The 24,584-nt window shown below is 41.4% G+C and overlaps 1 protein-coding gene, 1 long non-coding RNA gene and 2 other non-coding genes across 10 annotated transcripts in view; 3 read left to right on the top strand and 1 right to left on the bottom strand.

Annotated features, from left to right (window-relative positions):
• Positions 1-1,850: 1,850 nt before the first annotated feature.
• On the top strand, positions 1,851-1,924 carry TRNAN-GUU. Its single transcript has one exon. It is a non-coding gene; the product is annotated as a tRNA-Asn (tRNA).
• Positions 1,925-2,176: 252 nt separating this feature from the next.
• TRNAV-AAC lies at positions 2,177-2,249 on the top strand. Its single transcript has one exon. It is a non-coding gene; the product is annotated as a tRNA-Val (tRNA).
• Positions 2,250-5,235: 2,986 nt separating this feature from the next.
• Positions 5,236-22,047, bottom strand: USPL1 (ubiquitin specific peptidase like 1). 2 transcript variants are annotated; one of them, XM_008926144.3, is made up of 8 exons: positions 17,928-22,047; positions 17,256-17,384; positions 15,313-15,970; positions 13,073-13,159; positions 12,526-12,655; positions 11,162-11,287; positions 10,332-10,492; positions 5,236-8,775 (listed from the first exon to the last, which is right to left on the bottom strand). In XM_008926144.3, exons 1-8 carry the CDS (start codon positions 18,024-18,026, stop codon positions 6,875-6,877), a joined length of 3,291 nt encoding a protein of 1,096 aa, XP_008924392.3. In that variant the 5' UTR covers positions 18,027-22,047; the 3' UTR covers positions 5,236-6,874. The 2 variants fall into 2 exon arrangements, with proteins under 2 accessions (XP_008924392.3, XP_017926779.2); XM_018071290.2 differs by having other exon boundaries at positions 17,999-19,619.
• A 504-nt stretch (positions 22,048-22,551) lies between these two features.
• The window catches only part of LOC108639445, a 33,144-nt gene continuing 31,111 nt past the window's right edge, over positions 22,552-24,584 (top strand). For all 6 annotated transcript variants that reach the window (XR_001920503.2, XR_001920502.2, XR_001920504.2 and 3 more), the window contains exon 1: positions 22,552-23,000. This is a non-coding gene — a long non-coding RNA (uncharacterized LOC108639445). The remainder of the gene's footprint in view (positions 23,001-24,584) is intronic.

Below are 24,584 nucleotides of genomic sequence, written 5' to 3'. Positions count from 1 at the left end.
CAGTGAGCTTTTGAATATCTCCAAGGAAGAAGGCTCCACAACCTTTCTGGACAACCTGTGCCTGTGCTTTATCACGGTCACAGTGAAAAAGGGTTCCCTGATGTCCAGAGGGAATCTCCTGTGTGTCAGTTTGTACTCATTGCTTCTGTCCTGTGACTGGGTACCACTGAGAACAGCCTGACTGCATCCTCTTTGCACTCTCCCTTATAAATGTTGATGAGATCCCCCTGAGCCTTCTCTTCTCCAGGCTGAACAGTCCCAGTTTCTTCATAGGAGAGATGCGCCAGTCCCTTAATCATCTTTGTAGCCCTCTGCTGTACTCTCCAGTATGTCCCTGTCTCCCATGTACTGAGGAGGTCAGAACTGGGCACAATACTACAGATGTGGCCTCACCAGTGGAGAGGGGCACGATCACCTCTCTCCACCTGCTGGTAATGCTTTGTCTCATGTGTTCCAGGGTACCATTTGTCTTCTTGGACACAAAGGCCTATTGCTGGATCATGTTCAACCTGATGTCCATCAGGACTCCCAAATTTCTTTCTACCAAGTTGATTTCCAGCTGGGTGCCCCTAGCATGTACTGGTGCATGTGTTTTGGGTTTTTTTTTTTGTCCACGGCTCCAGGACTTTGCAATTCTCCTTGTTGAGATTCATTAGGTACCTGTCAGCCTATTCCTCCAACCTGTTCAAGGTCCTTCTGGATAGCAGTATCACTCTCTGGTCTATCAGCCACTGCTCTGAGTTTGGTGCTGTCTGCAAACTTGTTGAGGTTACACTTTGCCCCATCATCCAGATCATTAATGGAATGTTGAGCAGTATTGATCTTTGAGGTACACTGCTAGTTATTGGCCTCCAACTAGATCATCCCACTGGTCACCACCCTCTGTTCAGCCATGTGCTCTTTTTTCCAGTGCTTGGGCACTTCCCCTAGTTGCCATGATTGATCAAAGCTGATGGAGAGTGAGCTTACAATGGACCTGCCATTATCCTCAGCACCTGTGATGTGTTTCATCAGGACTAATGGACTTAGGTACATACAGGTTGCTTAAATATTTCCTGACCTGAGCCTCATCCCCCTAGGGTACATCCTCATTGTTGATTTGGTTTTCACAATCATATTTGCTGCCATTATCACCTTATTACCTTTTGGGTGACTGCAAATTGATTAATAATTCATTTCTAGAGCTGAGGCGAGGCTACCAGGGCAGCAGATTCCCTGGTCTTCCTCTCTGCTCCCCTTTGAGAAGTCTCTTTTGCCCTCATTTTGTCTCATTTCCGTCAGTGTACCCACATTCCTTAAGCTCGTGCAAATAATTATCAACAGTCTTTGAATACTGTGAGGTTAATTTTTTTCTTCCGTTCTTCAAGTCTGTCGTCACAACCAGTCATTTTGGTACTGAAAATATCAGAAGGAAAGATGCTGGATACTTTGGCCACGTATTGAGTAACAGGCAGATGCTAATTTTTGCCTTCCTCGTCCTTGGCACGTACTGTTGGAGCTTCTGCTTGTTGTCTGGTCTGTCTCAGAGAGCAGCTTTCAGGCTCCCATCCACAACTGTCCCACCAGCAGCCAGAACTGTAACCACTAATTTTTTTCTCCTTGTCCACTGTTTCCCAATCCCTTGCTCCTATGGGAAAATCCACCCAAAACAACAGAGTAAAAAGGATTTAAAAAAAAAAAAAAAGAAAGGACTGTTCTTTAGATTAAAAAAGCAAACAGACACCAAAGCCCAACCCACCCACGCCCGGCCTCCCAAAGCGGAGAGAGAAGCCGCAAGAGAAGCCGGCGCACGGCCCGCCCCCGGTTGTCGCGGGAATCAGGCGCGGCTCGGCAGGCACGTCGCCCAGCGCGTCTCTGTGGCGCAATCGGTTAGCGCGTTCGGCTGTTAACCGAAAGGTTGGTGGTTCGAGCCCACCCAGGGACGGGGCGCGAGCTTTTTTGCTTTGCGTGCGTGTCTTTTTCGTTCCCTCCCGCAGGAGCGCTTTCGCGGCGGCTGAATCCACCCCGCGCCGCCTTTATACCACTCCCAGCCCCACATCCGTTTTCAGCTCCGGGACCTTGCCCTTCCTGCCCCCTCGAGAGGAGTTTCTTCCATAGCGTATATCGACAGTCGGGGTTCAGGGCGCTCCGTGTAATCCCTCAAGGGGCGCCGCAGAAAACTCCAGCGCCATCGGAAGTTTCCGTAGTGTAGTGGTTATCACGTTCGCCTAACACGCGAAAGGTCCCCGGTTCGAAACCGGGCGGAAACACGATGTTTTTTCCTTTTCCCCACCCTTCCCGTGTCAGTGCGGACGTCGTTTTTCCTGGCTCCTCCTTTCCAGCAGGCCAGCGGCCGCGTGGGGTACAAGCCCCGTGGGGAGCTTCCGAGTGGGAGAGGGCAGGGGGCCTCCTGAGCTGCAGCGGAGCCGGGAGGGAGAAGCAAGGGCAGGGCTCGGGCTGTGTGCTGAAGCCGCGCTTCATTCCCATGCACGAGCTTCCCCTCGGCAAACGCAGTTTCCCTGGAAGGATGGAAACGAGGAGGGGAAACGAATCTGAGCTGAAGTGGTCTGAATATTATCAGAAAACTTGGGACAAAATCTACAAGCCCCTGTCTTGGGCATCACTGAAGCCGCTTTAGATAGTCATTTACATTGACAAGAGTAATATAGACCCATGTCCGGGGAGAAGCATCTCTTGAGGGTTTTTTCAGCCTCTCTGTTAAAAACGTAAGCTTTCAGGAAAGAAGGCACCCAGCCTCCTACTTCTTTACACTCCTTTCCCAGCATTTTCTTTCCTTCATGAGCCCCATGGCTCCACCGTGCTCTGCACTGTTTAGCTTCAGCATCTTCCTCACAAACAACTACACTGTGTTTGTGCACAGCAGTGCAAAACTAAGCACGCTGCAAAATTCATCAGCCTGGTAACCCCATTAACCTTATTTTCTCTCTTGCCCTGTCCGCACATTGTCTTAGATCTATACTTAGATTGTAAGTTCTTCCACTCCGAGACCGAATTCTGGCAGACTTCAAAGCAGAGCACACACTTAAGAGCTGCATGAACTGCTTGAAAGGTAACATGCTTGGCTCTGAGCATGAAGGGGCTCACATCAGGCAGAGCAGCTGTTCAGCTTTGCAAAAGGAACACAGACAGGACACGATTGCTCTCATAGATACATTGTCAGGAAGGGAATAATTATTTAAAGTAAAAACCAGTGCTGGAAGAAAAATAAATGGCAATAGCCAGCCACGAAAAACAGATTTGTAATCAGCACCGCAGTGGATTTCTAGAACATTGCTCTAGCAGGTCATACAGCTAAAAACCCATGCAGGCAGCTCCTATGCATATCTGCTCATTTGTTGTAGGCAGGATGTGAAAAGGCAGCCCTTTTTTCCCACCCTGTACTCTGTGATTGAATGTATCATCAAGTAGTAAGATGTTAATCAGAGTGCTGTCTCCCTAGAGCTGATTCTGAACTGTAAGTGCCACGACTGTGCCTTTCCCAAATCAGAAGACACAGATTGACAAGGCTCTACAGATGCATCTGGACAGGCTGGATTGATGGGCTGAGGCCAACTGAATGAGGTTCAATAAGGCCAAGTGCCAGGTCCTGGACTTGAGTTACAACAATCCCATGCAGCACTGCAGGCTTGGAGAAGATTGCCTGGAAAGCTGCCTGGAGGAAAAGAACCTGGAGGTGCTGACTGACAGTAGCTGAACATGAGCCAGCAGTGCGTCCGGGTGGCCACTGCCAATGGCATCCCGGCCTGTATCAGCAATAGTGTGGCCAGCAGGACCAGGGCAGTGATCGTCCCTCCCTGTACTCTGCACTGGTGAGGCTGCATCTGGAATACCATGTCTAGTTTTGGGCCCCATACTACAGGAAAGACATTGAGGTGCTGGGGCATGTCCAGAGAAGGGCCACAGAGCTGGGGAAGGGTCTGGAGCACCAGCTTGATGAGGAGTGACTGAGGGAGCTGGGGTTGTTTAGCCTGAAGAAAAGGAGGCCTGGGGCAGGGGGTAACCTGATTGCTCTCTACAACTACCTGGAAGGTGAGTGTAGCCAAGTGGGAGTTGGCCTCTTCTCACAGGTAGTAAGTGACAGGATGAGAGAAAATGGCCTCAAGCTGCATCAGGGGAGGTGTAGATTAGATATTAGGAAAAATCTCTTCACCGAAGAGTTTGTCAAGCACTGGAACAGGCTGCCAAGGGAAGTGGTGGAGTCACTGTCCCTGGGAGTGTTCAAAAAACGTGTAGATGTGGCACTTGGAGATTTGGTTTAGTGCTGAAGATGGCAGTGCTCAAAGCCATTAGACTTTTGGAACTTTACCCTAGCACACTGATGAAACCACCATAATGCAGTTTGGTAACTTCTGATTGTTAAACTCTGCTTGCTCTCTGCCCACTTAATGTATTTCTAACTGACAAAAAACTACTACAATACTTTGTATTCTCTTCATGGCAAGTAAAAAGCTGTATTTTAAAACTAGTCTCAATGTAAATGTCCAGTAGCCACCAAATTCCAAACAGTTTCTGTGGTCATGGGGTTGTCATTCAATCTCAGCTGAATTCTCACCTGCACAGGCAAGTGAGAGGCAGTAGCACATTTATGGAAACAAACAAATCTACACGGTATCATTTTTAGTTTAAAAAAGGCAACCAGGAACATGCAGCACTAACAGATTTATTTTCATACCTACTTTAATCTCAAGTGCTATTTATTTGCTCTTGGAGCTTCTATATATATGTGTACCCACACTGAATCCCAGGCAGTTGCAGACCGAGGTGTCCCTAAGTCAGTTTGCAGCGGAGCTGCCAGTGGTGACCAGAGGTCCTTGCTTTGGTCTAGGTGTATCTTCACAGCAGGTGTGCCCCCATAGCCCCCCTCCTCTGCTATTAACCTAATTATAATCCTTACCACCAGGACTTTTTCATCCTCTGTCAGGGTGTCTTCCTCCCGTTGCCCTATGCATTCTGCATTGCCAACCCCAGGCTTGCTGCTTTACTCACCCCTGGGTCTGTGTCATGTCCTGAGCCAGGGGTGAAGAAGCTCCCACTGCACAGCTGCAGGTCGCTGCAACCCAGTCAGTCCCTGGTGGTACCAACATTTGAAGGCAGCTCCCCACAGCTCCAGGACAAACAGTCGGGGATGGGAAAGATGCTGCCTTTTAGTGGTTTGCATACATACATATACATACACACACCCACACCCACCCACCACTGGTTGGAAAACTCCACACGGAAATGCCATGACCCTCCTCAAGTCTTGCAGAGGCACCTATTTTATTAATGGATAAATCAAACTCTAATTTTGGTCAGCTTTTTTTTGATCAGGGAATTCACAAACAGGCAAACATTTCACCAGCAGTGCACCGGCACTTAACATTCAGAATCCATTGATTTGTTTTCTATTGTAACATTACCAATTACAGTATCTAAAACAAAGAAGAAGCTCAAGTTCTTTGCAAAGACTTGTGTTTCAAGAATGAAACCATTCACTGCCTGAAGTACCAGTTTGATGACAATGTTCACAATTGCAGCAGAAATGACATGGAGAGCTGGGGGCCACTGACAATTTTTCAAACAGTTTTTGAACCTAGTTCAAACAACCTAAGACCACTAAAATCTGAAGCCATGTCTTGTAATAACAAATATGTTCAACTGCACCTATTGGAATAGTAAGACTGAGGACTTAATGTTTTGAACTTGGAATCCAAAACAATGAAAAAATGCAGAACACCTCTAAAAATGGCTGAGACAAAGACTTGCTGATAAAATCTTTGTTATTTCTGAGAACAAGAAAAATGTATAGCTACTCTAACTTGGCATATAATACCCTCAGCTGTGTCTATGAGTTTAAAATACTCCCATCTAGCAAAACCAAATCTATACAAAACCTGAAACACCAAGGTGTGATTCCCTCTGCTTACTCACTGCTGTCTTGCTACATTTTCCCATTGCTTTCTTCCTATTGACCTTGCCTCTCCTTGGCACTCTCACATATGGACAGGGGTGCACTGCTCTAGTCGTGACCAAGTCCTAGTTACAACAGTTATAGGCATTAACTTGCAGTTAAATTAATTCTCAGAAACCTTTGTTTTATTAACGATTTTGCAGCTACGAACAACTAAAAGGTACACCTGATATTCCTTCTTAGTGATGCACTCTGGACTGAATGTTACTAATTTTACTTAAAAAAAGTAACCTGGCTCAGAAGCATATTCTTCCAAATTACATTCGCAGTTACCCAGGATGAAATCTCAGTACGTGCTGTAACTTTAAATAGGAAAATTTCTAGCATGTATCCATCCCTCCTTGGATCCAAGGGGTATATACACCAGCATGAGCTTGTAGAACAGCAATTCTGTAAAGAGCTGAATGCCAGCCTAAGAGAATGCCAGCTTCAAGTTTAGAATGTTACAAACAATCTTCATATCAAAGGATGCAAAATTCCCTGACTACAGAAGGTACTTAAATTTTTTTTTAATGTCAGACAAAATAACTTCAGAAGTGATCCTGTAAAATAAATGACTACTACATAAATAATATTTCTTACACCATTGCATCATTAAGACTACTGAAGTTTATTATTTCTCAAACTCACTAGAGTATGGATGTTTTCCATATTAAAAGCAGCAAAAATTAAGACTCATAAGAGCTTCTCATTAAAAAGCATCAAATCTGACAACTAAAATAACTGCTTCTCAGAACAATAAAATTCATTAAAACCTGATTTGCTTGTTACAATAAAATTTTAAGGAAAAAAATACCTCAAATGTAAATTGTTCAAGTACAGCCAGTGTGCAATTAAACTAGTTAGAAAATATAACTTAGTAGTGCTTTGTTTCAAAATATACATAATACTGAAAAAAACACTTAAAACCAAGAAACCGAATATTTACCAAGTTTCAAACAGGGTTTCATCAAAATGAGGTAAATCTATGTCACCTGCCATTGAGCTTGGTGCTGAAATGGAGAACAGGTCTTCAAGTATATCTTCCCTTGTAGGACTTTCAAAAGCAAGTTTTTTCCCACTGGGTTTGTTTATTGCATCAAGTTCCAAATTAGTGTCCTTTACAGGACTGTAGTAATTGTGGTCCTCACTTGTCACTGCTGCATGTGGCACACTGGTCTTCTCATCAGACCCTGTTGTTGCAACACTACTATCCACCATCTCCATATACATACATTCATCTTCACTTTTTGGAGCCTCTAAGGAAGCAACAGTTGAAGTAGGGGACAGTAACTCTGCCAGTATTTCATCAGTGTTACTATGGGTAGTGCACCCTGACACAGAGTTTGTATTAAATTCAGACTCATTATTTGTGACATCAATCTGATACTGCAGTTCCCTTAAAAAGCTCTGCAATACTTCACTGTCATTTTGAGATTCAATCTGTGATGGGGTGCTTATGTCTCCACTCACAGGCTTTTCCTGTTTCATTTGTTCCACTGCTAGTCTATCCAGTGAAGCCAACTTCTTCTTTTTAGCATTCAGTTTTTTTAACAGTTTCAGGCGAAGTTTTTTTGTTTTGTCACTATCTGACTCTTCTGCCTTCCCAGAGTTACAGCCAAGTGAATGGCACTGAGTCACTTTACCTGAGGTACCCAGTGTACTTCCGGACTTATTCCAAGTTGGACCTGCAATAGTGGTATGCCTTGCTGCTGGAAGACGACTGCTTTGAGAAAATCCTTTGTAATTTGATAAAGGATGACTATTATTACTCTGAGGAGCCAGTGACTTTGGGGTCTCGGTTTTGTTTGTACCTCTGCTTTGAAATCCACCAAAGTTACTTGCGCCCTTCACTGGCAGCCTCACTTCACTTACTTTTTGCATCGAGGGAGTTTTGCAACTTCTCTCATTCTTGAGAACTGAGGCACTTGAAGGCATAAAGGAAGTATTCTTGCTTAATAATTTCTTTACCCAGCTTCCGACAAATCCTCTTTTTTGGTCTTTGTGTGAAGGCTGAACAGAATTATTCGCAGCAGAACTGTCAACTTGAGAATTAATGACAGTTTTGCTCGTATATCTCAAGTCAAGTGATTTTTGTATAGTATTCTCTACTGCTGACAATTTCTTGTTCAGCTGTAGTTCTGAATTTAATCCATGTTCTCTGTTAACTAAATTAGTTCTGTCATCTGTTCTTTGAGCAAGTGATGAGTCAGATGAGTCAGGGTCATGTTTTTTGAGAACAGGAGGAGTAATACTTGCTGGGTTCAACTCTTCTAGAGGTAAGCAAATGTTGGAATTTTCATATAACATGCATTTATTATTCACAGCTAGACCAGTTCCAGCAAGCTCTCCTGTATATGGAGTGTTAAGTGAAAAAGCTGGTTCCTGCTGTTGCAGTGTGCCCATTTCAACAATAAGGTTATTTCCCACCATCTGTCCATTTGGCAGCGATTTACCTTCCGAGTCAACTTGAACTTCTTCAAGCATCAGCGTTACGAGATCATCGTGTGCCAGATTTTCTAAACCATGATGAACAATACTTTCATCCTCAGCTACTCGCTGCTGTTTCTTCTCTGGGGTTCTCACAGAATCCTCTTTGTGCTGTTCTGCAGGTGTTTTGCCTACAGTGTTATCAAAATCACAGTGCAACACCATGGAATTTGACTGTATGTTATTAAGAGGAAAATCTTCAATATTTTTACTCTGGAACTGTGAATTCAGTTCTTCTGGCACATGGGATGTTTTCTTTTCCCAGATAACAATATGAATCTCTGAAGAAGGAACTTCAAATCTTTTATGTCTCTTGCAATATGGCCCCTTTAAATCATCACATTCAAGCCAAGTTCCTGAAAAACAAACAGCAAAGAGACTCAGAGACTTTTAAAGTTGAAGTCACTATCCTCACATTGTCAAGTACTTTTATTAACCCATTCCCCTGACAAGCAAAAAACAGAGGGTTTTTCTACAGAGAAAACTGGGAGACTTCCACTGTAAAAAGATCAAACACCAGGAGAACTTGCAGCAGTATTATTACAAGTCAGAGTAGGTCAAACATAAAACAAAGCTAAGGGATTTTTGGCTGAGATACCTTGTCTGAAAATACCCTCACAGGTCTGAGGTAAGAACCACCTCTCAAATTAAGTTCCTTTGTAGACCCTTACATTGCCTGGGTGGGAAGCATGGCGGTTTAAGAGAAACTGCTCATTTTAATACTCTTGTCTCATCATCTGCAAATTGTTCATGGATCATGAACAAATCTTTTACAGCTTTAAGAACTTAAAAATAAATATATATGATGTATAGGAGGCTCTTAACTACGCATTTCCCAGCTGCTTCCTCTTCTATTTCTCAAACTCTGGCAGTATGATTAAGACAATTTTCATGTTGTCACAACACTTCGTAAGACTGTACTCCATTCTTTCTACAGAAGCATAAGTACCAAAATATCAATTTTTCCCTTCTCTGATTATGGAGCTTCCATCCATCCTACTATTAGTAATGTCTCTAACATGGATTTGTGCCTCCCACTCCTCAGGTGCCATAAAGTTCAGAAATAAAAAGAAGCTTCATTAATGCTTATAGTTCCATAGGTTCCCTTGCTTCCAGCCAAGAATGGATGAATCTCTGGTTTCAAAATAACCAATACTATTTGTCCCACAGTCATGGTCAGACTGAATTTTTTTAACTTTTACGAAGTTATGAACGGAAAAAGCCCTAGGCAAATTACTTTTGCCAGTGAGTGCACTGTAGGGCAGAACACTACTGAACAAATCAGTTAAACCAAACCTAAACCTTCACTTCACAAGTTCCCCCAATTATTCACATCATTTTAATATGAAGTTTAGAATGCAGACAAAAGAAATCTTTATTATATATTGACTGTTGAGATTACCGCAGTAACTCATAAAACAGTATTTCATGTAGATTTATGAAGTATTATGAAGATAAGAACTATAAACTCTACCTTACCTATCTCTTATGAGGAATGGCTGAGGGAGTTGGGCCTGTTCAGCCTCGAGAAGAGATGACTGACAGGGGACCTCATCAATGTCTATAAGTATCTGAAGGGAGAGTATCAAGGAGGATGGAGCCAGGCTCTCCTCAGTGGTGCCAAGCAATAGGACAACAGGCAAAGGGCACAAACTGATGCAGAAGAAGTTCCACCTGAGTATGAGGCAGAACTTCTTTACTGTGCAGGTGACCAAGCACCGGAACAGGTTGCCCAGAGAGGTTGTGGAGCCTCCCTCACTGGAGATATTCAAGAACCTCACTGGAGATATTCAAGAACCATCCGGGCACAGTTCTGTGCAATGTGCTCTATGATGGCCCTGCTTGAGCAGGGAGGTTGGACCAGATGACCCACTGTGGACCCTTCCAACCTTACCCATTCTCTGATTCTTACCATCAGGATTCAAAGACCAGGCTATGAAGTGCTTCTTATCTGTCTGATACTGAATAATAGATGTTATTTGGTAAGTGTCTTCCTCAAATTGAAATGAATATTTCTTCAAGTTGTTATGTGGCAAGCCTTCCACGAAATGTAACATTAATATTGAAGGTACTCTGACGAAGAAACAATAAAGAACCAGTTTATTACAATAAAACAGTGGCAAAAGTTCCTAATGAAAAAGTAAGGCATCTATCTCTAAGAGTATGTGGTTCTGCCCTTATTATTCTACTTCCTCACAGGACTCTTCAGGTTGCACAGTAGTCAAGGGAAAAGAACATCCCAACTGGATATTCCATTTTGATTAGGGGGAAAAAACACCATCAAATAAGGGATTTGGGGAGTGAAGAAAAATTGGGGGGGGACAAAAAAAAGGAGAAAACTGTGCCATAATCACAGTAGGAAAGGATATTGTTCCCAAGTCAAACTAGTAAACAAATGATCAAACAAGTTTTATTCACCAATGGCAGGGGCTATGGAAAGGCTGACACAGGATATAATTTTTCTCTATATACTGCTTGATATAAGTATTTATGACCTGGATCAAACACACGCGCTGGTCAGCATGTTAAACAATGTCCTATGTTTCACGTTTATTAAACACTATTTGCCATTTCAGCATTTAAGAATGATCTAAAATATTAAAAAGTGAGTATTTATCAGATTTTAAAGTTTAGAATCTCTGTAAACCCAAATCACAGTTTAGTTTTGAAAGTCATACATTCAGTAAATGAACTGTATGAATTGTATGTATTTTATTTTCAAGTTCATATATTCAAACTTACTTTTCCAAAACCATCTGTCGTCTTTGAGATCTATCACCACAGTTATTACATGGTCCAATATGAACAGCGTTAAGTGGATGCCAATCAGGGATTATATTTGCAAATGTTGTTAGTGTTTTCTCAAATCTGGACACACAAAAAAAATAGAATAAGTTCAGTTGCAGATCAGAAAACAATAAATATACATACTTTACCAGGAGAAAAAAGTTATAAAAACATTATGGCAAAGCCAAATTCTATTTGTGTTCAGGCTGTTTGTGTGAAATTCACCATGACTGCATCACATCCAAGTCAGCACTGAATTCAGTTCTCCCAAACAGTATCAGTCACAATTTGTTTTCAGCAGTTCTGTGGCCTTCAGGTTCACATTATTTGATTATTTGTTCTTTTTCTCTTTTCATGTTATCTCCATTTCCTTTCCAACACAGGACAGAGCTTGTACCAGAACCCACATAATTTACTAGCTGATACGAAATCTCAAGAGGAGAAGAAAGCGGTAACAAATTACCTCAGAATCCATTTTATACAAGGTCTTGTTTTTAAAAAACAGCACATTCATAGCAGAGATTACACAGAGGTTATATTGTACGAAAATACAATGTACGGGATATTAAAGCAAAGTAACATAGTTTATTCATTCATTAGCCACAGAAAGGACTCCCATTGTATTCAACCTAACCTAAATTTTTCAACTTTTAAAAAAGCACAGTATGTAACCAAGGCTATTGAACACATACCTATTAACTGTCAGAGTAACAGACAGCATTAATCTCATTTCATTTGGGAATCTAGAATTTTATTGTATAAACCTAAGACAGTAGAGAGAAACAGATGTTTTCCAAATAAAGTGAGCTGTCTTCTGAAGGTGTCTCTCTTCTTCTGCTGACTCTAAAAGGAGCCCAAATTACTAGCTTGTACCTGCAGCTACACAGAAGTAAATCGATTCTCAAAAAATTACTTCCCTGTAATACTATTTTAAAAATAGATAAATTATGTTAGAGAATCTCTGATCCTTTGTAATCCAAATGAATATTACAGGTATTCTTTAAAAGGAAAAGTGTATTAGGCATATATTCTTTAGAACCACAACAACTTGAATACTCTCAGCAAAATACCAGAGCAAGTGTGGCCACAGACTCGCAGTGTTACCTATTATTTCTTTCTTAATTGATAACATGGTTTCTTAAGACACATAACAGCAGTAAACTATTTGCAAATGCTAACCTAAAAAAGTGGATCACATACAACTCCATGAACTAGCTTAAGCTTTATAAAATCTGGAAATCTAAAGAAAGCCAACTATCATATATGGATTTTAAAAGGTAGGGTAGAACAGCTATATAGAAGCTACTTAAAAATCTCACCGGTTCTGGTATTTGTAGCCACAATATACACATTCAAACTTCCATGAAAATGAATGCAAGAATAGTTTCTCGGCTTGTTGATCCAACTGTAAGAGTAGATGGAGTGCAAACACTGGATTCTCCATATTACCTTCAAAGATGGGGTAGAAAAAAACAGTCACTGAATATCTGAAATCACCTTTCAGTACTTCAAAAAGGAAGGAGATAAGCTTATTGCTAGGGTTTAAATTTCAGTTATCATTTCAAGGCTCTGTTTCTAATCCTCACAGCAAAGGGACTGATCCATGTTATTAGGTTGTTATCAGTGACAAGTTTGTGATGACAGCATAATTACAAATATGGGAATATGCTCTCTAAAAAGTCAAAACAGGCAAGGGACAAACCAGCTGATCATACTATAAAGTATGTGTACGTTACCAACTCAAGCAAATGTATTTCCAGACTGTCTTGCATGCATGTGTGTACACACACTTTTATGTACTGACAGAAAAGGCTTTACATATAGTTTCCTGAAAGTAAATACTGAGGTGCTGCAAGAAGTACTTACCCAATTCACACCTAAGCCGAGGCTGAAGCTGAGTAAACATTAGGTTTCTGACTTCATTGAGATGAGATTCTGCTTTTGGAAGAACATCTACAGAAAAAAATACGTCTTCATGTATTTATGTGTGACACTCCCACCTTTTCATACATATATGTAACCCCTAACATGCACTCTTTCTCTGCAAACTGATGCCTTTCATATTGACCCATACTTGCCTGAAACTTGGTAAAACAGTCAATTCTTGGTATTAGTTGATTTGAAAATTAGAGAGGAATTTACACAAGTTACTCACATTTTACTACAGTGTGCTAACTAAAAACTACTTGATCTGATTAAATTATGGCTAAGAGTGCACACCAACAGCTAGATAGTAACAATTTTTAAGGATACTGTGACCACATATTACAAATCCTGCAGATTCAGAGATTAAGAGCAAACTTTAAAACCTAAACATTAAGACCAAAAGCAGGAAAATTTGCTTACATATTTTCTAATGTTATACAATAATAAAACATTTAAATGTACTGTTTCAGATTAAATACTAATTTCCTAAATGAGCCTTTAAAACAGTAAAAATAATTTTACACTTAAAAATAATTTTTTATGTCATGTATCTTATTATGTATTTTAATTTTGCAAGTTATGTTGTTTCCACACAAACACACTCTTTAAGCGCAAGGAAGAATATAACCTCTACTACACAATCATGATCATAACCTGCAGAAATTAAAGGATGTATTTAGAATAGCTGTTGAAACTGTTTATTACATATAAACTCTATGCACAGAAAAAAGGAAAACAGAAGTTTCTTGCAGCTGTATTGCTTTCTATTGTTTTTAAAAGCAGCTGTATGAAAGAGATGCTGAAAAACTACACAGAAAGGCAGAATAAATTCTACACCTCTTCTCCACAATACTCTTCATCCAATCCCCTTCCCACTTGTTACCCAAACAAAGTTTTGCAGCAACTCCTGAAAACAACACTATATTCCAATACTTAACATCCCCATTTAAAGGTTATTGCACACCAGAGCTCCTTTGCAAACACAGCCCATCAAAAGGGAAAGAAAAACATCTCAGACAGGTTCTGTGAAGGTAGAGGGCTTCCCAGTAACAGCTGAAAACCTAAATTCAAGCACCCTGACTTTCTGGCAAGCAGAGTATATGAACTACTTCAGAATATTTGGGGTTTTTTTCCCCCCCTCTGTAACATGGATTAAACCACTTTTGATACACCTGTAATTTTTCTCAGAAAAGACATGACATTCTTCAAGTTACCTTAGGCTGTTCTGGGACTGTAGTCTCTATATTCAAACACAGATATTCCAATGGGATGTCTATGGACATTCATGAAAGGTACTGCCTAACCAGAGAGCTCTTTAATTACCTAACAGATGATGTCTTAGAAGTTTAGACTTATGACACCAATGGTCCAGTTCAAGAGGACTGAAAAAACCATGATCTTAGTTTAAGAGTCTTAAACTGAATCCACAGAACAGAAAATGGTCAAAGACCACAGCAGCAGATTACAGTGACACATGCTCCTCTGAGTCCAGCTGTGCTGCTGGAAGGTTGCCCTGAGCTGCCCATCACAGCCCCTGTGCTCAGAGGTTAGTCCTCAAACCCGTTAAGCCGACCTGACCTGTTAACCCCCTGTTAACCTTCCCAGACCACATGAACAAGGTTAATGTGTTTGACTATTTTTTGACTACTGAGACAAGTTAGGAAGCACTGTCATCTACACTGCAGCCTGCAGACCCCAGGGGAAGCATTCCTTCAGTGAGCACGGCTGGAGCCAGGAAAGAACATATGTTCCCGGCTTTACTATTTTTGGTGTGACAAGGCAACTACTGCCTATTTAAACAAGGATATAAACCACAACAGAAATTATTTTGAAGATTGATATTAGAACAGCATCCTAACATGTGAACCAACAAGGGGGAGGGAAACAAAGTAAGGCTCAATTACATAATAAATCACAAAACCTTCATGTGGCACGTGAAAAAAACAATTCAAGAGACGCTCAGTGTTTGATGCCTTCAAAGCGTGCACGTTTGCCCCAAGAAAAACAATTTCAAAGGTTACTAGGAGTCTGCTATATAAAGCACAGTACTCTGCAAATTCATGGTAATGAACTGTAACTCATTCTTTTGTGATCTTGAAATAGAACGGAGGTATATTTAAGTGCACTGTACTAAATTCCACATATTTGTGGTCAGAAAAAAAGCAGCTAAATTTACTCACCTTTTACTTTACTCCTTTTACAGGTATTCAGCAGCATAGTTGCTTGACTATATTTTGTTAGAAGTTTCTGGAGTAAACATTTTCCATTGTTACATTCTTCTGCTAGGGCAAGTTTTAATGTTTCTAGGTGTACCAGTGCTGACAAAATGCAATCTAACCAACAAAGATTATGTACGTTTCTCCACTGAAGGCACAAATCTGTGTTATTAGTGGAACCTTTATCCTCTTTCAGTGAAATTTCAGATGTTGTTGATAAAAGTTCAGAATTTGGCAAGGATTGTATTCTGGGACTAGAAGACTTAGGTGGACTTTCTTGATAGTTGTCGGTCGTGGTGGTTGTTTCAAAATCCACCTTCTGCATGCAAGACTCCACATTATTACCAGGTTTCTGCTGGTCATTTTGTAATACATCACGTAGGCTTGACTTAGGAATATAGAAGCTATTCTGAGAGCATTTCACAATAGGGTCTGTATTAACAGCATGCTCAGCATTTACCAGATGATTAGTTCTTGCCTTTTTTGGATCTGATTCAACAGGAGAAAAGTCACTGGTATCACATAATTTTCTTTTCTTATGAGTAGATGGAGCTTGATGATTTTCTGAACCAGCAGAAGTAATTATGCTGTCTAATGGTTTATAACCAAGTGGGTAGATACACTAAAGGAAAGAAAGAAAGTTACAGTGAAATGTACAAAGCAATTTCAGGTGAACAAGAGCTAAAAATAGGTATAAAACATAATGTTAAAATGGAATGTAGAATCACAGAATGGCTTGGGTTCAAAGGGACCCTACAGACTATCTAGTTCTAAGCCTCCTGCCATGGGCAGGGACATTTTTCACTAGACCAGGTTTCTCAGAGCTCCATCCAACCTGGCCTTAAGGACTTCTGTAAAGTGATATTGTAATTAAGTCAATACATATATTCAACACATATATGATAGGAAGTGTCTTTTACTCAACCATTGTCTTTTAAGCAATTGTGAAGTAAATGTATCAGTAGTGATAATTCAACACTACTTTTCCAGTAAATTCTTCCAGCTGCTGAAAACAACCTCATTTTGCTAAGGAGAGTCTTCTTGTCTTATTCTACGCTAAATGCATTCCTTTAAGGTACAGATTTGGCATGATCATCTCATGCCTGAGAGACTACTGGTGTCCAAACTGGCAGAGTATCCTCTCAGGCTATCCCAATGCCTTAGACCGGTGTTGGTAAGGTCGTATATACATACAGCTATTCTGCGACCAGAATACAGACAAGTAGCTATTACAAATCTCCAGAACTATACAATAATTAGTTAAAAGTAGGAAGGGATGGGAAAAGCATCTCAGAGACACATATCTTGTCTAGACTCTACTAATTTAAGGGCACCGGTCCACTTGGGATTGCTATACCCTCCCCATGTACATGAAGCAGCAAAGGGAGACACAGCAAAATCACACAACTCAAATATTAAGCAGCACAGAAATCCAGCTAAGGTTAAACATAAAAAGAAAAGGAAAAAAATAAAAGAAAAACGTTGTAATTGTAATTATAAACCTATTTGCATTTCCCAGACATAAAGAAGGAAAAATGGAAAACTCACATCTGCAAGAATCATGAATTTGTTACACGGACCATCAAATTTTCATCTTCTATTCTGACTCGTACAAAGATTCATTTAGTACCACTTATGTTCCCTTGTCACATAAGCAAATCCCTCCTTTAGTCATTTTGATTTACTCTTTTAATTCTTTAGGGTAAGTACCTATGCCTAAACACTGTACAAAGATTAATTATGGAGCTTTTTCTATATACAGGCAAATATCCTTAAGCATACAGACTGAAAGGGGTCCTATTTCAATAGTCTGCTTACTACCACCAAAGTCATGAATTTAGAGAGGTGTAACCACTGAAGGTAAAGGCCTCTGCACTGCCAAATAAAACTGTTTATTAGTGTAATACCTGAGGATTTTCACAAAGAAAAATGGACTCTTGAAAATTAATACGGTAAGTCCTTAAAGCTTGGATCTGACCCTTCTCTTTGCAGACTGGACAATACTCATGTGCAGTTGTTTCCACAGGATTACAGTTCTAAAATAAAGATAAACCAAGAAAGATAAAGCAGCATAAATTTATGCATTTCTTATATTCTCCAAAGGTAAGACATACATATCAGGTTAAAAATCAATGTGTAACTTCTAAATATAATACCATACAATGTGAAAAAATAAACTACATTGGTTTCCTTTTTAGCATTTACATATTTGTATGGTAGCATGTTCTAAATAAACTTATATTTTTATTTAAATACTAAAATAAGGCATCTTTAACAACATAGTTACGCACATTTTATTCTATTTGAACTACACCACAGGGCACTTATTGCCAGAGAACACAAGCTCAGATCTTTTTAAGACAAATCAATTTTCATAAGAATGCAAACAATTATAAAAATAGTGCCAGTAAAAAAAATCAGAGGCACTGATCTACTGAGAATAATCTTTCGCCATTGTTATAGATTTCCGTGGAAAATAATTTTGGGAATTTTTTTGGTAAAATTAAGACCAATTAAAAATCTCTCAAAACAGAGAAAAATATGAACTTTGCACATATGTAAAACAAGTTTCAACTGACTTTTCCCAAATACCCCACCATGTGGAGTGTCGATTTCCCTATACCAGTCCCTTCTCCAATCACTTGCAAACCATTTGTAGTCTTCTGGGTATCCATCATTCTGAGCCACTGGCTAACTTATGTCACTTGTAACAATGTCATGACCACTAAGGATTTTTCAAAGACTCCTGAAAAATAAGAAGTAAATAAAACAATTAAAGAAAAATTAGGTTGAAGTTTGGGAAACAAAAAATAGCAACAATAATGCAGTTTGTATAATTTGTGGAAATGAATTCAGAAGAGTATTTCTTTAATGGAAAATACTTTTTTTCCAGTGCAGATTATGAACTCAAAACTTTAAATTAAGTCACACAATAGATTTAACTGCTTTAAGTCCTGAATTTGGAAGCTTATCTATTCTTTGCACTACAAGGTCTCACATATTTTCCAAGTGCAGAAATGTAGAAGTCTTGCTGGGCATCTCACTTTACTGCATCTAACTCTCAGAAAGAATGAACTTTAAAAATGGCCACAGTAAGATCCCATGGGGCTATAGGTTAGCGCTGAGGACCATTAAAAAAACAACCAACCAAAAAAACCCCACTGTTGCATCTTTCAAGACAGTGAATTTATGGCATAATAAACTGTTAGAAGTTTGTCCTACAAACATAACAATGTTTTACTACAGAAGGGCATTCTGCTGCTACTGCCATTTTTTGAAATTTCTCCTAATGTTAATTTAACAAAGTTATAGTCTTCCTTGCAAACTAAAGCTCTTCCACAGTTATCATTACTATGTAACTCCACTGCATATTTTACAAGTGACACTGAATATTCTATTTCAAATGACTCTTAAATTCAGAGTCAAAATTTTCTTTTCTCACCTATCACACATACACACAGACTCAGTTGTAGAGCACCACTTTAGTATGACCCAGGTGCACATCAGAAGGCAGCTCCTTAAGTCCATTCTTTCACTGGCACTGGGGTTAACTACACCTTGAATCAGCCAGCAAAACCAGGGAGGTAGAACTTCAGGGATCCAGTTCTGCTCCTGCTGACTTCCAATGGAACTAACTAGAATAAATACATATCTCTTCAAGATGCATGAGAAGTTAAGGTAAGCTGAACTGCAAAATCATCAACATAAAATCTTTCCTTCAGCCACAACTGTTCCCTTTTCAATACTTCCACTGAAAAGCATCTTCTCTCATACCACGATGTCCTTTCAACCCTTTCATACAGTACAGCATCAACTCAGACTCTAGTTCCTTTCAAAAAGGGAAATTTCTCAAGGCATTCTTTGAGACCAGTGCCAATACCAGTTCAACCCAAATGCATTTATAATATTTGGCAAGGCGAGACCCTACAGAACTGGACAGAATGCTAAAAACCAACAGAGCATCAATTAAAAACAGCAAAGTAGAACAATGCAACCACTCATTTCAAATCAGACCCCAAGGGCAACTTAAGACTGGGTCAAAATGAGATGACGGTATGTCACATTGACACTCTCAACGTGTTCAGCAGCACTTCTCAGAATTACGAGGCTGCAGCATGTAGAGCCAGTATACTCTGACTTTTAAAACTAGTGGTTGTAACAGAATAGAAGGCAAGAGCATGAAAATATCAATGCACATGCCTCAGAGCACATGTTTAATTTTCAAAGTAATGCTAGAAGGTGCATAAGAAATGGTATGGTCCTCGGCTTTTCACGCAAGGTGAAAAGTGATGAATTAGCTAAAAGTATGCACACTTGCTGAACTACAAAGGAAAAGCAAGCACTCCCAGTTTTTCACCCAGTGGCAACAGCACTATCACACTGCAACTCAACTATATTATCATATATTTAGTCTAGCCAAGAAGCTGATTTTTTAAATACAATAACAAGTAGTACAGATATCAACCTATATCATAGGTTATATCAGATAACACCCTAAAACACTTAATTTTACTCTTCAAGGGACTTTTAGTCAATTCCTTGGCCTGAAACAGTCTCAGCTCTCCATTGTAAATAAAAAACATAGCTTACATGACAGAAATTCTCCAAGAAATTTCTCACCACATAAATAAAACACACACTTAAAAGGTTAGTAACACTAATAAGCTGCAGGTTATTCCCTTTAATTCCTTTGGAAGTCCCTGTTTTCCCTGTCAGCCCTCTCAAAAGGAAAGCAAGTTGTTTTTTCCAATTATGTTCAGTCTCTGTTACTTCTTCTCTTCTTTTTAAAGCTTAAATACTGATCTGAGATGTACAATATCTCCCCCCAGCTATAATCACCCAGCAATAGTACTACAGTACTGGAGCAAAGACTTTTATTCCTCTTGTGAATATAGCAACTTTGAAAAAAATTAATTATCCTTTCAGTTCAAAGCCATAAACACAAAAAGCAAATAAAACAGGTCTGCCAATACTAGATATGCAGAGTGGTACTAAGAGGCCTGCCTATACTTTTCAAAGAGCTTGTAACATTGCAGGAAGTTATTGGTGATCTTTGCACAATCTATGAGAATTGGGCACGAGATCAAAAAAGCTGCCAAAAAACCAACAAAGGAAAAGACTGCTGCACCAAGTACTGAAACAATCCATTGTAGCCAAGTGCAATAAGTGTATTACAGATGCGAAAGTACACAGGAATGCACTTTCAAACTTACTGGATCACGTTCTAAAGCATTTATGCTACTTTCCTTCTTTTAGTCTGAATACTGAAAAATGTAATGCAAAATATGCTATGGACATGGCATAATTATGTAATTATAATTATGTTATGGTTATGCTTCCTTGAGGACATGAGGTAATCTAACAGTTCACTCCAGAACGGGGGGTGTCCTCTCTTCTATTTCTCTCCCCCCGCCTTCCCTGATAGCTCACATACTCATCAGACTTTCCATGAGCTAACTGAACTCACAGGAAAGCAAAAAACTCAGCAAAGCACAAGTTTTTCTGCTATTCCAGTGAGTTAAATTGGCCTATGAAAACTCCAATGACCTACAAAGCTGACAAGGCAGAAGACAGAAAACAAGGAAAAAGGGAATGATTGGAAAGATACAGTTTGATGGGTAAACTGTTAGACAGCTAAGGAATTGGCTGGATGACCACATCCAAAGAGTTGAAGCTTTATGCCCTAAGCAAAAACCAGTAATGAGTGGTGTCGCTCAAGGGCCCATATGGGGATCAATACCATTTACTGTCTTCAGCAGCGGGGCACAGACAGTGGGACCAGGTGCTCCCTCAGGGAGTTTGTGGATGACACCAAGCTGAGTGGTGCAACTGATGGGCTGGGGGGAAGAGGTGACATTCAGAGGGACCTGAAAGCAACTTTCTCTACGTTGCAGCCTGTAAGTGCTGGGCAGAATTGCAAATCTCCATGATGGGGGAGCAAACACAAATTTCTTTCCTGAAAGAAGTCTAACACAGACTAACCAAATTAAGATAAAACTGATGAAGTTTCAAAATAAACTAGGGTGCAAGTTTAGAAAGTTCTAAAAATTTCTTCTTCAGTCAGACTTGTCTTAAACATTCTCATACTAAATGCTTTTGTGGGTGTATGAGAAGCAACAGAGGCTACATGTTTTGCTGACAAAACATTCAGTTTTTCTGAAAAAAAAAAGTCAGTGTTTTAATATGGTTTAAACTAACGGCGTTTATTATAGCTGCAGTTAAGAGATGCAAGACTTCGGGAAGGCACTTGGTGCAGGCAGAGCCCTAATCTCTGCCCCACGGCAGTGGAAATGAGGGGCTAAGGGTGGATGGATGGATGGATGGATGGATGGATGGATGGATGGATGGATGGCAGGCAGTTGATCCAGCCCAGTGCGCGGGTCCTGCCCTTCCACACCGAAACGTGCCCAGCTCTTTCAGATAAACCTATGGTTAAACTGCCTCCTCAGTTCTTAATCCACATCCAGAGTGGTCCATACACTATGGAGAGACTGCAGAGGAAAAAAGCGTTTGTAGAGTTAATCGCTGAACACGAGAAGCCGCGCAAGGGGCGGGTGTGCACGGACACACACAGACGGCACCGAGCGCGTCCCTGGTTTACGGGGAGCGGAGGGGCCGCGTCCCTTCCCCACACAGCTACTGACATGAAATACTCAGTCGGCATTTCGGAACCCGGGACACCTCCCCGCTCTCCGCCGCAGCCACACCGAAGGGCCCGGACAGGCCGGGGCCGCCACTCTCCACCGGCCACAGCCCTCACCCGGCCCGTGGTGGACACGGCCTCCAGCCCCGCTCTCACTGCGGCTCCCACCGCTCCCGCGGCTCCCGGTTCCCGGCACTCCCGGCTCCCCGCGCAGCCCTGGGCCCCGTCGCGCGTGGCCGGCTCAGCCCGCCCGGCCGCCGCTGCCGCTGCTGCGCAGCTTCCGGCGCGCTCCCGCCGCCATTGCGGGCCCGCCCGCCCCGCTCCCGGCAGGCCGCGGGGGCGGAGCCGCTAGCGGCGGGTCGGGGCTGCGCTGGAGCCCTGCGAGCGGCCCCGGGTTATTTTCCGCTCCTTCCCGCCGCGTCCATCGCTCGGGTGGAGCGGTGGGAGGACGGCCTGAGGGCCGGTCTTCCGCGCCTCCCTGGGCGCCTGCAGCGGGAGGGCCCGGCACCTGCTTCCCCCGCCCCCTCGGTCCGGCAGCCGCAAGCTCCCGGGCGGGAGGGGCGGCCCCGGTAAAGGGAGAGACGGCGCTGCCGCCGCTCCGCGCCTTGCTCGGGGCACGGAGCTGATGATTAACCTGCGGTTCATTGAATACCTACCTGGCTCAAGTCGCGCCCGGGATGTGGTTTAACCTTGTCCGAGGTTTCGGTACCTCGGGCTTTGCCTTTCTGCCTGAGACCCTGGTGCTGCCAGTTTTGCTGCTACCGAAGCGCTGCGGGGATGTGCAGCTCCCCGTTGAAAATCTCTGCTGTTAATATCAGCCTAGACTTCACTTTACAGTCGTTTTTAGAGGTTTGAGGCTCCAGAGGTCGAGGTGATGTGGGACTCTCGGTCTCGGCGAGCATTTTTGCAGCAGCAGCAGCCTCGGGCTGCAGTAGCTGGCACTTGAATCCATGTTGGCTCCTTTTCCTCGGGCGTGAGCTGCAAGGAGCTCAGCAGCTTCGGCATTTAGGTCAGTGCTCTGCTTCTCTTACGTCAAGAAAGCTGTCAGTGTGGACCAAGCCAGCCTGCTCCCCGGGGCTGGAGGGAATGAGTCAGGGAATGGTTCTGGTGATAGCACAAAAAAATACCTTCTCTCTTACTGCCTGCCTCTGCTTTCCGGCCTCTGCTTTCCTGACACGTTAACCCTGGGTGCCTTTTTAAAAAGTGTTTAGCACTGTGTGATTTTCATCGCGAAATGATATGTTAGTATGATGGGTCCACTGTAACATCTATAATCTAGCTTTTTGCTGTAGTTATTCCTGTAATTTTTACAGCAGTGTTTTGAAGATTTAATTAATGTTTCAGGGTATTTTGCTCTATTGGAGGAAGCTGTTTGCCTGACCAGCGAAAGATTGTAATGAAACTTGCTAATAATTTTGTGGGAAGTCTTTTTTAATATTGATCCTGTGGTTTGGTTCATTAGTGCTTTCATTGTGGAGAATGTGGGTTTTTTCTGTGTACTTTCATCAGAAGCGCAAAGTACTTTTTGCGATGTTGAGTAGGAGAAGGAACTAATTTGCTTTACATCCATTGAGATGGGTGTTTCTATGGACACACTGCATTTGATTTGTATTTAATCTCTTCTTCTAGTGGCTCTCTTTAACTGTTAAAACTGTTCAAATAATGAAATCCACTGAATAAATGTTGTTTAATAGTTTCATTAGGTAGTTGTATGTATGCAGTAATTTTTCTCATGGCATTTTAGGACTCTCAGAGTATTGTGGGTTCAGCCCTAGTAATACTTGCTTATGGTTTAGTTTCTTATCGTTGTAGTGTAATTTTTTAGTTTTCCTAGGGGTGTCTAGGGTCCATTGGTAAATTAATTTACATTTGGGGACAGACTTTTTAACAGAGTCTGTGGCAATAGCACATGGAGCAATGGTTTTAATCTAAAAGGGGGTGTGTTCAAACTAAATATAATTAAGAAATACGTTGCAATGAGGTTGGTGAAACACTGGCACAGGTGGCACAGGTTACCCAGAGAGGTGGTGGATGCCCTGTCCCTGGAAACATTCAAGGTCATTTTGGTCAGAGCTCTGAGCAACCTGATGCCTCATTGAACATGTCCCTGCTTATTGAAGGATGGCTGGAGTAGGTGACCTTTAAAGGTCCCTTCCAACCCAAACTTTTCTATGATGTCAATTATTTTTCTATATACTGTTAAGTACCACAGTAGGATTTACTGGTATAACTTCTTTTTTCCTCCCTGATATTCAAATTGGTTAAAGGAAAGCTTGTGCCAAAGAAAGAATCCAGACCTGAGTTTTTCCATATGCTTGAGGAAGAGAATTTGCGTGTTGGCAAAGAAAAGAAACTGACATTTTTCATCTCACGATACAATAGAAATTCAGTTGTGCTGAACAAAACAGTCCTAAAGTAATAATTGCTACATTATGCCAACCCCGCAGACACCAGGAATTGATTTGAGTGTTCCAGATGTGGACTGGTAATGACTTTGGGATCTAGTTAGACTGCTGTTTGCTCAAATCTAGTTTTCTCTGACGTGTTGTGTTAATTTGGTTAGATTTGGTTTAGATTTAACTAACAATATATG

This window comes from Manacus vitellinus, unplaced genomic scaffold (assembly GCF_001715985.3).
Source record: "Manacus vitellinus isolate BGI_N305 unplaced genomic scaffold, ASM171598v3 scaffold_2_pilon, whole genome shotgun sequence".
In the NCBI taxonomy this organism is placed as follows: Eukaryota; Metazoa; Chordata; class Aves; order Passeriformes; family Pipridae; genus Manacus; species Manacus vitellinus.
The sequence above is the reverse complement of the archived record's forward strand: the minus strand, read 5'-3'. Positions and strand labels throughout refer to the sequence as shown.